We start from the raw sequence: 14573 nt of genomic DNA, 5'->3' as shown, positions 1-14573 counted from the left end.
AAGCATTTTCATGTTCAAGACAGGTCATTGAAAAATCAAATGGAAAAATTCATAATGTACATACATTGTAATTTATTAACTGGCAAACAACACAAGCCTGTGTAAATAAAAATGTGTGGATATGTGTGTGTGTGTGTGTGTGTGTTTGGAGGGGGGGGGGGTAAGGCCGTGGGTTACAATATGCATCAAACAAATTATTGGGCCTGTAAACACTAACATAGAAAAGAGTCTGTTGGTTTCTCTTATTGTTTTTGGCAGGGTTGCATATGTTCCACTGCCTGATTATCATTCCAATCAACAGAGGCGGAGGGAGTCACATTAATTTGTAGTAATTAATAGCGATGACGCATCTGACAGCACACGGTAACGAGGACTCTTTGATTGTTTGGATCTCTAAGTGCGTCGCGCGCTGCGTTTGCCTCACCTCGGAGGAATTCACCATATCAAAGCTGAGCGCTATCTGATAGTTGTCAAAATGCGATTTATAAAAGTTTAATTCTTTTATTGATTTAGTTTGGGTTTGATGCCTGCAGTGTCAGCTCCCCTGGTAGAACTTAGTGGATTCAAATGCTTGTCACCATCTCGGCCTCCTTTTTACTGAGAACAATTGCCATAGGCCAGCCCAACAGGCATGGTTTAATTGCCATTAATTAAAAGCATAAATCTTTTTTCTTCACTTGCTCTGCTCTTAAACAGGGCTTTGCGAATCTGCTTTTTTTCCTACGCTTGTCAGAATCCCTCCTGGCTAGTGAGGGTTCAGCCCCACCCCCTTCCCTCCCTACTTCCCTCCTCTCTCCCTCTCTCCTTCTCTCTCTCTCTCTCTCTCTCTCTCTCACCCCCCCTTTTCCTCTCTCTTCACCAGACGTTTCTGGAATCATTTTTTTAGCACACTCCTCTGCATGAACTAATGCAAAGTGCAGGCGGCGTGGTGATATTTAGTAAACCGGCTTCCTTCTTTATTGCTGTATAATGAGGTCAAATGAATCCCCTCATACGCATGCTTAGATGGCTCCTTGCTTCAAATCCTTTCTGACAGCAAGTAAAACAGCCGGCGAACACAAAGCTAGCTCCCAGAGACGTGGCCGTGAAACCCAGAGTGGATGGAAGCCCTTTCGTAGCCTGACAATTTCCTTCCTGTCTGGTCCTTAATTAGACACGAATTACCCTCTGTGTTCGTCCTCTCCTCCAAGCATCGCGTAGCCTACTGCACACACTGTCTCACTAGCGGCTTGCTGTTGTAATTTCCTCATTATCAAACAATGACAAGTCCATTATCATTTAAAGGAGGATTTTTTTTCTCTCGAAATTTAAACTAGACCACATTGACTTAAAACAAGGTTCAGGGTGTATTTAACATTTTGTTATTAAGAAAATAGCTTTCGATAAAAACAAAATCAAACCTAGATGTTAGATACTGAGACGGTTAGATGGGGCCCCTCTTATAACACGAGACCGTGGATGGATAGGATAGCAGGGATCAGTGGTGACTTGGACTCATCACTGGTGTCAAAACAATTCTGTTCCCTTTCGCTGCCAAGCCCCGTCCCCGCGCCCTTAGCCCAATACCCACTGCTCCTGGGTGGCCTTGTCACTGTGCGCGGCTCATCGGAGCTGCACGGCCGTTTACGCATATTAGCTTTCGCCGCATCTGCCAGCGTTCGCAGCCGTTTCCCCCCGCGCAGTCGCACGCGGTCTGGGCTGGGTCCGCCCCAGCCTTATTAAAAACAAGCGAGTGTTTCAGTTCAGGGTCACGGGGAGAGGAAAGCTCATAAATATGTTATGGCAGCACCGTCGGCCGGTCAGTTTACCGAGGTTGATCGATCATCAACACAGCCGCAGCGCGCTCCGAACAAACATCTTAAGTGGATGCGGTTTTTTCCTTAATTGGGAGCTTTGCACCATATATTCTGGCTTATTTGATGTCGATCACAAAGTCCCAGGAAACTGCCTAGAAGATTTTTGTAAACTAAATGTGAATGCTTGCTGTCTTTATTTATACAGGAGTCACTGCTTTAACCTGCCAGTTTGACCTACATGGTATTATACTGAAAGATAATTCTCCATCCTCCAATCTGAAGGATCTTAACACACACACACACACACACACACATCCTCAGCTCATTTTTAATCCTTGCGGCTCACCGTGAAGGAAAGCCGGAAGTTCCAATTAAAATTAAAATAAGCTCTTTTAACGGTCTGTTAAATTGACAACTGAACAATGATTTTCGTATTGGTATCTGTCAAAGGTCTCGGAAAATCCTCAGTTGATAAGGCCCAACGCAGCCAATTAGGACCATAGCAGGGCCTCGGCAAGTAATGATTTCCAGGTCCCCAAAGATGTGACGTGGACACTTATTGCAAATTACTGACAAAGAGCCCTCCTGTATTGATGAGAGGGAGAACAGCCAGCTCTGTGTTCCCATCAGGTGGAGGAACGCCCAAAGGGGCCTGAAACTTGATCTCAAGTCATCCTCTATGTCTCTTTCCCTTGCCCTCTCCCTCTTTTTCATTCTCTTTTTTCTCTCTCTCTCACTCTCACTCTCACTCTCACTCTCACTCTCTGTGTCTCCAGACAGTAATGAATTCTTGCTTCGTGGCTCATAGGCATATGAGCTTCTCTGTTTGGCTGTGAGTGACCAGTCTCACCTGACGCAAGCCTCGACCCTGGAAAATGCAAATGCCGCCATGACGGTGAAGTGTCTCGTGTGAATCGTCAATAACGTTCAAAGTTTCCTTATTACGAGCCGCACCTCTCACAAGTTCGTAACAAGCAGAGGTTTCCGGATTGTACGTGAATGTCTTCCCTCCTCTACTGTATGGGAAAACTTGCGATTTACAGTCCTTTGAAATTGATTGAGAAAAATGAAATCAACACATTCAAATTGAAGCAAATCATAACGGAGTACGGTAAAGGAAACTGTGTGAGAGAGGAAGAGAGAGGAGCTGGGTTTTAGTATTGGTCAAGTGGGGGTGTTGAATTGAAGGCCAATCTGTTGTAGCTAAAGGTCATATCATCATGTCAACATTTAGTCATTTAGCAGACGCTCTTACCTAGAGCGACTTACAGTAAGTACAGGGACATTCCCCCCCTCCCGAGGCAAGTAGAGTGAACTGCCTTGCCCAAGGACACAACGTTATTTGACATGGCAGGGAATCGATCCGGCAACCTTCTGATTACTAGCCCGACTCCCTCACCGCTCAACCATCTGACTCCCTCCCTTATTCTTGATGCTGTAGCACCTAGAAACCAATACCGCTTGAGCTGTGCTGTGCATGTCAAAATAGTCTGTCCATTCTGTAGTTATCCAGAAAACCGTTTCCAGAAAACCGTTTCAACCGAAGTCTGCTCTGCAGTTCAGCAATCCACCCTTTTCCACCTCAATTATGGGAGTTAATGAAGAGGTAATCACTGTATGTAAGATCTACTGTACGAGCAACACTACTGCCTCAGTATATTTCCTCCATCGCAATCCCAGGCCTCATGGGAGGGTTGCTGCAGGGTCTTCATAGGGCACCACTCAGGCCATGTCAAGTCCCCAGATGAGTCCACAAGACTGGGGCTCCCATCCAGCTGTAGGCTCAGTGAGGAAGGTGTTGACCTATGGCCACCTCAGTTTGCTTGCGTCCCGGTGAAGGAATGCAGCTTCGTTCTCTGCGCTTCAGGGTCAAATGGTTTTGTAGTTTGTAGATTCCAGCCTGTCTCTGCTCCAACTACCGTGTGGAACCGGGAGGATTCTGACTGTTGGCAGGCTCTGTTTGCTTAGAGGGATTTGATATTTGTGAAATATTCCAGATTTCAAATACCTCATCAAAAGCAACCTAGAACGATCTTTAATATAGTTACGGGGTTTTATAAACTCTGCCGCCTTTTCATGGTCTGCTTACCTTTTAAGATAAGACATCCTTTGATTCCTCCCATATTTCGAATCACTGTGACTGACATGCTGTTTGACAGGTAGAGTTACAATACTGAAAATTGTGCTGGAAAAATTTGAGTCTGTTTCAATCTCTAGCCCAGGGCTGCAAGCACCCCAGACTGAAGCCCACTGCTTTGTGTCAAATGTTTATCAAAGGCCCTGATTAAATGCTGTGTTCAGAGTAAAACAGTTCAATAGGAGAACAAAAAATAGAAGGGCATTTCTATTTCTACAAAATGATTTATAGCACAGAGAGCTTCTTTGCCGAGGAGCCAACGGAAACTTCTGACCAGCCTTCTTCAGTGAGGAGAGAATATCAAATGCCCTTTGTTGTCACACTTAAGAGACACAGGGCTGGCTATCTGTTGTTGCTCTCACTTTCTCCTGTCTTTCCATTCAGTTCTCTGTCTCTCTCCCTGTCTCTCTCCCTGTCTCTCTCTCTCTCTCATCGCTGGAGGAAATAAACCTGGCCTCCTTTGCCTCGGCCGGCCAGCTTCCCCTGGCCGTTCCTCTCTGTTTTGTTTCAAAAGGGCAAGTCTCTTGCAGCCCGAGCGGTCTGCCCTGCAGTGCCACGCCAGGGGCAGTGCTTGCCTCAGCTGCTTCATCACCGAGGGAGTCCGCTAACGTCTCCTGACTGCACTTAGCTGTGTTTCTCTGATACGGTCATATCACATCAGCCCGGCCACATATGACATTACACCCCGCCCCCCCCCCCTTACCCCCCCTCCTAACTTTTAAGCACTTTGTTGTCATCTACGTTCCCCCTCGCTTTGGCTCCTTCTTCTTTTGCGAGTGATGTTGTGATTCGCCGCAATGTTTCTGGCACCTCTGCCACGCGCTCGTGTCGGATAACGACCTATTACAAGTTCCCTCGCATCTGGCCAGTGTTTTTCCTACAGGAGAGAACAAGCCGGCCCCTCCCCTCCCCTTTTCCCCCTTCATCCTTACCCCTGCATTTGAATTTCCAGATAATAGGCTTTGACTTCTGGCTGCACGTTTATGGGTCTTTTCATGTTATCAGCTTAGCTCATAGCGTCGAGCCGAAGAACATAGACTCATAGTGACATGCCAGCCAGTCAGCAAGGCAAGCCTGTCAGGATCTCTCATACACTAATGATTTCCCTTTAGTCTATTTTCTGTCTCATTGGCCGTTTCCTTCAAAAACAAAATTGCTCATTTAAATTCTTATGCCTGGGGCATTTTGGTCTTCAAATATTGTTGGAAAGTGAAAGGATTAGGCAAAATATGCTTTTTTAAAATGTTAATATATTTTCTGGTTCACTTTCTCCTCTGAGGCCAATTAGGGCACTTCTGCCGGCTGCATTAATGTCAAACTGACATCCCTAGCTATAATTACACTGTGCTTGAAACCTAACTTTCACTTGTGGGTAGTTGGGTGCGCCTAGCAGTGACACAGAGATCCTCTCAGCCAGCTTTTGATCATTTAATCATTGCTTGCTTTCTCTCACTCTCCACCCCCCCCCCCCCCCCCGCTCGCTGATGGTTTCACCTTTAGTCTCTCTGTTGCAAAATGCAGGCTTGTCTTTCATTATTCACACTTGTGTTTTGCAGTGTTCATTAGTGACACCGTCTCTCCACTTTGGCTGCTAGCGAAGAGCCTGCTTGGTCCCTTCAGGTGGATCCACCATATGTACATTGTTTACTCGCTTGATTCACAATTTACATTGTGTTGTTTGTGTTTTTTCCCAATGTTTTTACGGTGCGTGGAGAGAGGGCGCTGTCAGGAATTGAGGGGTGGGAAAAGTATGGCGCCCATACCCTGACAATCCCCCTCCTTATGCTGGAGTTTTGTGTCAAGAGTAGGGATGCGGGTAATGATGGTTAACGCTTTCCCCATGAATATGAATGCTCCTACAAAGCACCCTTGCGTCAATGCGGCAGGTTCCACCGCAGATCGCCCCCCCCCCCCCCCCCCTAAACTTCCCAGTTGCCATGGAATCACAGATGCCATACGAATACCTTTAAATATGCATTGAAAAAATAACACATGAACTCGGCTTTAGTGATTTATATCCTTTTACATCCTTGCATTGTCAAACAAGATGTCTAAATGGCAAACAGATTCTACCACTAGTATTTTATTCTACTGATAATATGGCTAATGATGGGTCAGCTATATTTTTTGGTAAAGTAATTGAGTGTTTAAGTGATAGGTAGAACAATCATCTGAATCATTTGTTTACATGCGTGAAGGTTCATTCTGAATGGAGCACGTCATTTTATATAATGAATTTTAAAAATACATTGCCTGTTTTTTTCCAAGATAATAGCAGCGGGTAAGAATTATTTTGATAGTTTCCAAGAGTGCAGGCTGATGGAGCGCACAGAGTGAAGCTCTAAAACATTTAGTATCTCATCGGAAAGTCCAGGATTGGAAAGTTGTTTCGCTCGACAATGTAAAACCATTGTATTGTGAAGGTTGTGGTCCTTGTTCTTAACTGGTGGACAGTACCATCGTTTCAGCAGAATTACATATTGTGTGAAAGGACACTTCGCCCTCACAGCTGCTGTGGTTTACCAGATCATATTTCTATTCATCTTTAGCTTTTGCGTCGTTGACAATGGCAAAGTCTCCTGTACAAAACACACCTGGCCCCGTTTAGCCCCCGACAGCCTGTCACATGTGATCTAAACACAAAGCTAGGAATCATTTTGATCTGGACTCAACTTGCATCGGACAATAACAATGTGTCATTTATGGCTGGGTGCAAACACTCCTTCCACAGCTTCAGGAAGTGCATGTGTGGCCCCTCAACGATCCTTAAGGTCCACAGCTCCCACCCACCCACCCCCCACCCCCCACCCCACCTCCTCCATCTCTCCTCCACGCCGATATCCGTTTGCGCCGTTCCCCCCTCTCGCTCGGACTTCAGGTAATGGGAAATGGCACTGCCCCTTTCTGATCCTCCCGATTACCTTTCGTGAAGCGTGAACGTGGTACAGAATCACACGTCAGGAGGCGACTTGTAATTATTTTGCAATGCCATCAGCATGGATCAATCACGCGCGGAGCCCGCTTGTGGAATCCTGCTTGCAGCCATGAAGCGGGCCAGCAGCAGTCGTCTTTGACTGACAGCTTTGGTAATTAAGTGATTGTATAGACCCCTCCAACTGCTATAACAACCTTGTCAGGGCCGATCTGCGGACAGAACATAAATCAATGTGCTCGCCAAACCTTGAGCATCTCTGACCATGGTCCCCGGTGTTGGATGTGGAAAACTAACGATGAAAAGAAGAAGAGGGGTCTTCTGTCTCTGGATGGCAGAGACTGGACCCTCCGCCCTCGAGAAATGTCACGGTCGCTAAATGAAAATGTTTTACATTCATCTGCAAAACAAATATATGAGATTTGAAAGAGATCACACGCTGAGATGTACGTGATTAAGATTTTATTTTTCTGATTTCCACACGGGCTGGATATCTCATTCATGAATTCAGAACATACAATATCTCTTTGCTGTCTTATTGCATTCCTCTGTTGTACATGAATACCACCCTACACTTTAAATCACACTTAAATGTCACATGTTTATTATTGAGGCAATTCAAAAAGAGAAAAAAACTACACACACACACACAAACACACAGCATAGATACATATAAAATATTGGGGATCTGGAAGGAACCATTTTAAAATCACATTGCACTGAAATGTGCAACTTTTAATGCCAGAGCTTTTAATAGATTATCAAAAAAAATGTATAGGCTACCTATAATTCTGACGATACGTATACATTTAATTGTTATGTTGTTATCTTATTCTCGTAGCATGTGTTATATTTATTTGATAGTGTAAGGATAGAGTTTGCTGGCGTAGAATTCATTTTGTTGGACAGTGCTGAAGAGGCAGCCATGTGACCTGACTAAGTCTGACCTCCTCATAAGCATGTCCAGATACAACTTAGGAATTGCTTGACAGGAAGCAAATCAACTGGAAGTGAACTATGCATGCAGTCTCTTTTCTACCTCAGATGACACGTATTGCTAATCACGTCAAAATGCTGAATTGGCTGCCTGTGTTACAGTGGGTGTTTAAAATACTGTTTCCTTCAAGATGCACTGTGGTGTTGGCAAAACGTTTACTGTTGCATTATCATCCAAAGTATAGCCTACTTAACGTGAGGAATGTTTAATACCAACGTTTTCCTTTCACACGGTTGCGGAAAAACGTCTACTTGTCACTGCAAGCCTGTATAGATTCAAATCGTTTGCTTTTGGTTGGACATAGTATCTGAAAAGGATTGACCGACCAAGTGGGTTGTCTCTGCTAAGGCTGCAACGGGCAACATAAAGGTCATAAGCGACGTGACAGCTTTAACGCAAAGTCACAAAATAATCAATATGGTGCAAACTACTATTTCAGTGTCCGATCATCGTCTATCAGCAGGGGCTAATAAGATGATACCCTAACTGGTAGCATTCAATCTGTTCCAGAAGCGCACGGAAATCTAATAAAGCGATTGATTAAAGCCTAACTAGAGCTGTTTCAATTAGGCGACCGTTAATGAACACGCCATGCTTGAGCCAATACGAGTAACATGTTTTACAATCGTTATGATGTGCTCTAGTGATCTAAAATACTTTGAGGAGAAAGAGAGAAATTGAGAGCAATGGATTATGTTCGAATATGAACGTGAATTACTGCTTGTCAGTAGTTAAATACAATCTTAACTTTATAATTCTTTGTAATTTCTCAGTGTTTTTTCTCAAGTGTTCTTACACGTATATTGCATAGGGTACCTATAAATTGTTGCTTGAAAAAAATTGTGTCAATATAAACTTAAATCCAACTGCTTGAAATTGTGCCTAATAGATATCTTTGTCGCCGCCTTGTGATGAAAATTCGTCTAATCTCGCCAAAGTACCATGCTGCAGTCAGCCGTCAACATTGAGAAGTGTCCTGCAGGCTAATCAACCCATTACTCTATTTGGAGCATGATGACCTGTCTATACATAATTATAAAGCCATACTCAGACACTATCTGATTTCCACAATCCTACAATGGTAAAAATAATGATAATAAACAAATCGTTAACTTCTAGCCTAAATCCATGTTTCAAGTTGAGCAATAGGTAACCAACATACCAATTAATATATCGAATATTTGTTTAGATCAGATATTTGTATATTATAATAATATTATAATAATCCACGTAATAATTTGAATAAACAATACTGATATATAAATATATATATATATATATACATATTGTGTCAAACGGCAAAGAAAGTCCCACTATAAATGTGGAGCATGATTATGGGTGCCATGTTTCCAACGCTGTGCATTTTGTCGAAACTCTCCGTCTTTACAAGCTACAACATGTTACAACTTTGTCAATAAAATGTACGTTATGGAAGCAAATCATTTGACCAAGTCCCACCAATTCAAAGTTCAATAATTTAATTAAGAATTGTGCCATTGATCACAAATATGACATGTATTAATTAATGTGTATTCAACTTGAAGTTATAGCCTATTATTTAATTCACCATTCACGCAACCGAAATTTTAAACAAATGCCATATAGCCAAAATGATTTAGTCAAGCATTTATATCACGTCGAAATCAACATACAAAAATGACAAAATCATTGTAGTGTATAAAACATTAACGACTAACCTAGGATGACTCCAAGCAGCATCAAATCTCAACTTGATCCGTTGCAAACAAGTCTGACCGTGTTGGCCAGCTTTGTACAACACCAGTAGCCTATGATAAACCTGCTGGAAAGACGAGAAAGAGGGAGAGAGAGAGCGCGCGTAGTCTGCAGGCAAAAATACGGACGGTTCTTGTCTCCTTACAAATATGGTTAAATATATAGTGTAACTAAATTAAACCTTCACTAATCCGTTAGAGGCCGAATGACAATATCTGTCATTTTATTGAACATTTCAACATCACTCTTGTCACTGGGTAAGGAACGCATTCCACATATTTCCAATGTCCTTCAATCCCACGTCAGAAAGTGCTGAAATTCTAATACCTTTGAACGCTCATTAGCGCCTCATAATTACTGTACTAATTAGGACGACACGGTGGTTAACAAGATACGCGCTATCATGACAGTCACCACTCCTCCCGTTTACCCTGAGTTGTACCGGTAAGTCTCAGAGCATTTGCACCCCTTTGAGAATCACTGATATAACCGATTTTAAAATAAGTGTGATACTATGAAACACAGATTTTACTAAACGCTAATTTTAATGAATGCAGATAGCATAATTCCAAATTTTGTAAAATACAGGAAATGTCACATTTGATTAATTATTTCGCAGTATATTGCACTCTCACAATTACCACCATTAACTTTGAGCTATGAAGAGCCTAAATTGCCTGTTCTCAATCTACGCATTTTAAGCAAAAAGCAAAAGTTTTTCATAGACATTATTCCAGCCGAACAACAAATAGAGGTTTACCAGATATTTGCCAGAAGACATTCTTGCACTTCCATTGTTGAGACAAACTAACCCTTATTAGTCTTTCAAGTATTAGCCAAATTGTTAAGTTATTAAAGCAATTTTTAAAAAACGACCCTAAAGCTATAACCTAACACTTGTCATTCCATTGTATTGTTACACAGGCTTACTTTAGCCGTTCGATCAAATCAAACAAAACAATTTAATCTGTTTCCCAAATCCCAGTTTTTCTGCTTACATGAAAGCTTATGTTGAAGCATGATGGTGAAACACAGGCATGTATTAAAAGAGCAACGATAATTCAATATCTGGCTTGAAATTGTCAAGATAAAGAAACAGCTCCCTGATTGGTGAGATGCAGGGGCCGTCAAGTTGTAACCAATGACAGAAGGGGGAGAGAAACACGGAGTGTTATGATAAAGGAGAAAATATTAGTTCCCCTCGCCGTGGGCCGTGACGTCAGTATAGGAAGTCATTGTAGAGCAACACTAGAACGATTACAAGCAAAAGGGGAGCGTGATGTCGAGGAGTTAGCCTTCAGAATCTCTCCACACCTCAACTTTGAGAGAAAGTTCAATATCCAAAACAAAAGGACGTGGACCGGGCTACATAGACCCACTGCTCTCCTGATTTTCACTGAATGTAGCAACGTCTTGGACCGTACTTCAGACTTGGATTTCGTCTTCGACTATTTATTTTACTACTTTTCGTGTGAAAGTTTATTTTATTTATTTTGAGTGCACACGTCACACATTTGTGTCCTCGTATTATTTTCATTTAGTTTAGAATTACATGGGGGTAACAAGCGTTTCGACGTTGTTATGAAGACTTGATCAATAATTTTCTTACTATGGAAGGATCCAGCGGGTCGAATTTTGGAATAGACACTATTTTATCCAACGCTAACAACTCTGGCAACCCCGTGCTAATGAACGGAGATTTTCGTCTCGGCGACAGCAGGACAGCGGATTTCAGGAGCCAGGCCACCCCGTCACCATGTTCGGAGATAGACACTGTTGGAACAGCCCCCTCGTCCCCCATCTCCGTCACTATGGAGCACGCCGATCCTCATCTGGCGCAAGACAGCCTTCAGCATCATCACCACCATCACAACCAGCCACAAAGTTTGCAGCTATCGCCTCAGCCCCAGCAGCTTGGAGGGGCCGGGTGTGCCCCGAGGTCTGCCACCTCTTCATTTTTAATCAAAGACATTTTAGGTGACAGCAAACCCCTAGCAGCTTGTGCACCTTACAGCACCAGTGTATCGTCACCCCACCACACACCAAAACCAGAGAGTGCCACGGGCCCGGACGGGTTCAGGCCCAAACTGGAACAAGATGAAAATAGAAGCAAGTTGGACAAGAGAGACGACATTCAAAGTGAAATGAAATGCAACGGTAAGGACACATTTGTTTAAAATTAAACATATGTTGTTTTTTTATGTTCTAGGTGGTGTTTATCAAACCACACTGGGTTTTTACATGTAGGGTTTATTTTACAAATGGGTCACACTAAATAGCCGAATAGCACCATAGAAGGCTACTAGTTATGATTATTCTACACTCTACAGCTAGGCTACTAGCCGAATAATAATATTTATAAATACTGTGCAGAAAATAATGTAAGCAGTTATAATAACAATAACAGCAAAAATACTTACAGGAATTACGATACCATGTTATATTTGCTACTATTAGTTACAATAGGCTATAGCCACAACTAAAGCAAATTTTTACCAATGTTTCGTACCTTGCATTTACATGAGTCTATTTATATAAAACTCTTTGAGAAAATAGTAGGCTATTGCAAGGTTTTCGTTTCAACTCCTTTTTATTAGCATAATAGAGCCGAAAACAGATGTAAGCCTGACGGTTTTCCCCGTGCGCAACCCTCCCAAGTGGGTCAATTAGAGAGATTATTGTTCTTCCTAGAGGGGGGATCAGGAAGCCCTGCAAAAACAGCTACAAATAGAGATGGATTGACATATCGATTTCCCAGGGTTTTTTATCTGGAAAAAAAGACACAACTTTTGTTGACAAATAGGCCTAGTCCACTTTATTTTTGGCCTTGATTTGTCTTGACCAACACCCGTGTGCCTCACATTTACTAGACTGAGTAGTTTTTACAAGACGTTATTTAGGCTTATTGGCGTCTTGATACCACTAAACTTATGTATTTAGTTAGTGCATATCAAGTTATTCATGATTTTTCGATGTCGTTAGTTTACTATAAATTTGAGTTGAAAATGAAGCCGCTCACTTGATAGGCTAAATAAAGTTTAATCATATTATTATTACCACTCACTAATCTATTATCATCTCTATTTCATTTAGGATCAAAAGAGGAGGGTGACCGGGAAATCTCAAGTAGCAGAGACAGTCCGCCTGTGCGCTCGAAAAAACCTCGCAAAGCACGGACGGCCTTTTCAGACCATCAACTGAATCAACTGGAGCGAAGCTTTGAACGTCAAAAATACCTCAGCGTGCAAGACCGCATGGACCTGGCTGCTGCACTCAACCTGACAGACACGCAGGTGAAAACCTGGTACCAAAATCGACGGTATGTGTCTGCAATTCTTCCAGTTATTAATTTGGCATCACCATAATATGTACGATGATATGCAAACTGTAATCAGACTTGAGGTGTGAACGCTGAATTTCTTGCGGAAACCTATTTTCATGGGCATGTTTTTGGGGGCATTTATGCCAACAGTTTAGAAGACCTGTCATTTTTTAGATCAGTTCAGAATGATCTTAGATTTATTTCCCAACAATGAGGCCTTATAAGCTATGTGCAAATGTGGATAGGCCTTAATCAGGATAATTTGTAGCTCATAGGTTACATAATGTAGGCTAATCTTACTATTTCAAAATGTTTCTTATGAACATATGCCAAATTTATTAGATCATATTTTAAAAATAAGTAGTTATTATTTGTGAATAATTTAAATAAAAGGGTAATTAAGATCGTTTAGTTAATAGGCCTAACTATACGTCAGGCATTATTTCTGTCATATTCAGACAATATTTTTGATTATTTTATTTTAGAATATGGTTAATGCCTAATTATTTTTTTAATGTTCTCACAATTTTCCAAGTTATAACAAATATAACAAATTCACCAGCAGTAGGTGACATGAATAATTATTTTTGTAACACGCCATGATTAATATAGGCCTATAGCCTTCTCAACAACAATACGATTGTTAAACAATTCAAGGTATGATAACCCACAAATTACTTATAGGATATAAACATTTTCTAAATAGTTATTTGGATATTTATTTTGCCTAATTTAAGATAAAGCCAAACCAGCGAATCATGCTCCTAATAATGAGACTAAACCAATTAGGAGGGTGTGTGGGGAATATGCCAAACCTGAACATGTTGAATAATTGATTTGATGTATTCTGATCTGATTTCAGGACGAAGTGGAAGAGACAGACAGCAGTTGGATTAGAGCTACTGGCTGAAGCCGGAAATTACTCCGCCTTACAAAGAATGTTCCCGTCGCCGTATTTCTACCACCCCAGCTTGTTGGGCACCATGGACAGCACTACAGCAGCCGCCGCGGCAGCAGCGATGTACAGCAGTATGTACCGGACTCCTTCGGCTCCTCATCCCAGTCTCCAGAGACCTCTTGTCCCGAGAGTACTCATCCATGGCCTTGGGCCAGGGGGGCAACCGGCATTAAACCCACTGGCTAACTCCATCCCCGGTACACAGCATCAGCGATAAATAAGACGTTTACCAGAAAACAGTTTAAACACATGTGATGTGAGTAACTGCGCTGAACCCTGACCATACTTTTCTAGAGACACTATATAAAGACAATTTTACAGAAGAAGTAAAGGCGGTATTTAACGAGCCAGTTCTAACATAGGCTACAACGAACTGCATCAACGCCATGACAGAAAAAGGACTGTTTATAGCCTATGTCTGATTGTTTGTTTGTTTTTTGTACAAATACACTTATACTAGAAAATAAACTTTTAAAGTTTATTAGATGGACGAGAAAGGGTTGAATAAAGAAATAATGATATTAAATGCATTTCAGACACTTTTATCAAAATAAATGAAAAACGACCACATCGCTTTCGACTAAATGCCATGCCTAAAAACGGCATTTGCAAAGGTAGCGAGTTTGGACTATTATGACTGAGTTCATAGCCTAATATTAAACACAATTTTTTTTTTTATCAGAACGTTGTGCAATAA

General features: G+C 41.9%; 1 protein-coding gene across 1 annotated transcript; it reads left to right on the top strand.

The window, feature by feature from the left end:
* The first annotated feature begins 11108 nt into the window (after positions 1-11108).
* On the top strand, positions 11109-14373 carry barhl2 (BarH-like homeobox 2). Its single transcript, XM_084692853.1, has 3 exons — positions 11109-11753; positions 12690-12915; positions 13781-14373. The coding sequence occupies exons 1-3, from the start codon at positions 11207-11209 to the stop codon at positions 14091-14093; spliced, it is 1086 nt and encodes a 361-aa protein (XP_084548979.1). The 5' UTR covers positions 11109-11206; the 3' UTR covers positions 14094-14373.
* The last annotated feature ends 200 nt before the right edge of the window (positions 14374-14573 follow it).

Source organism: Hypomesus nipponensis, chromosome 26 (genome assembly GCF_054491055.1).
Source record: "Hypomesus nipponensis isolate SF chromosome 26, ASM5449105v1, whole genome shotgun sequence".
Taxonomy (NCBI): Eukaryota; Metazoa; Chordata; class Actinopteri; order Osmeriformes; family Osmeridae; genus Hypomesus; species Hypomesus nipponensis.
The sequence above is the reverse complement of the archived record's forward strand: the minus strand, read 5'-3'. Positions and strand labels throughout refer to the sequence as shown.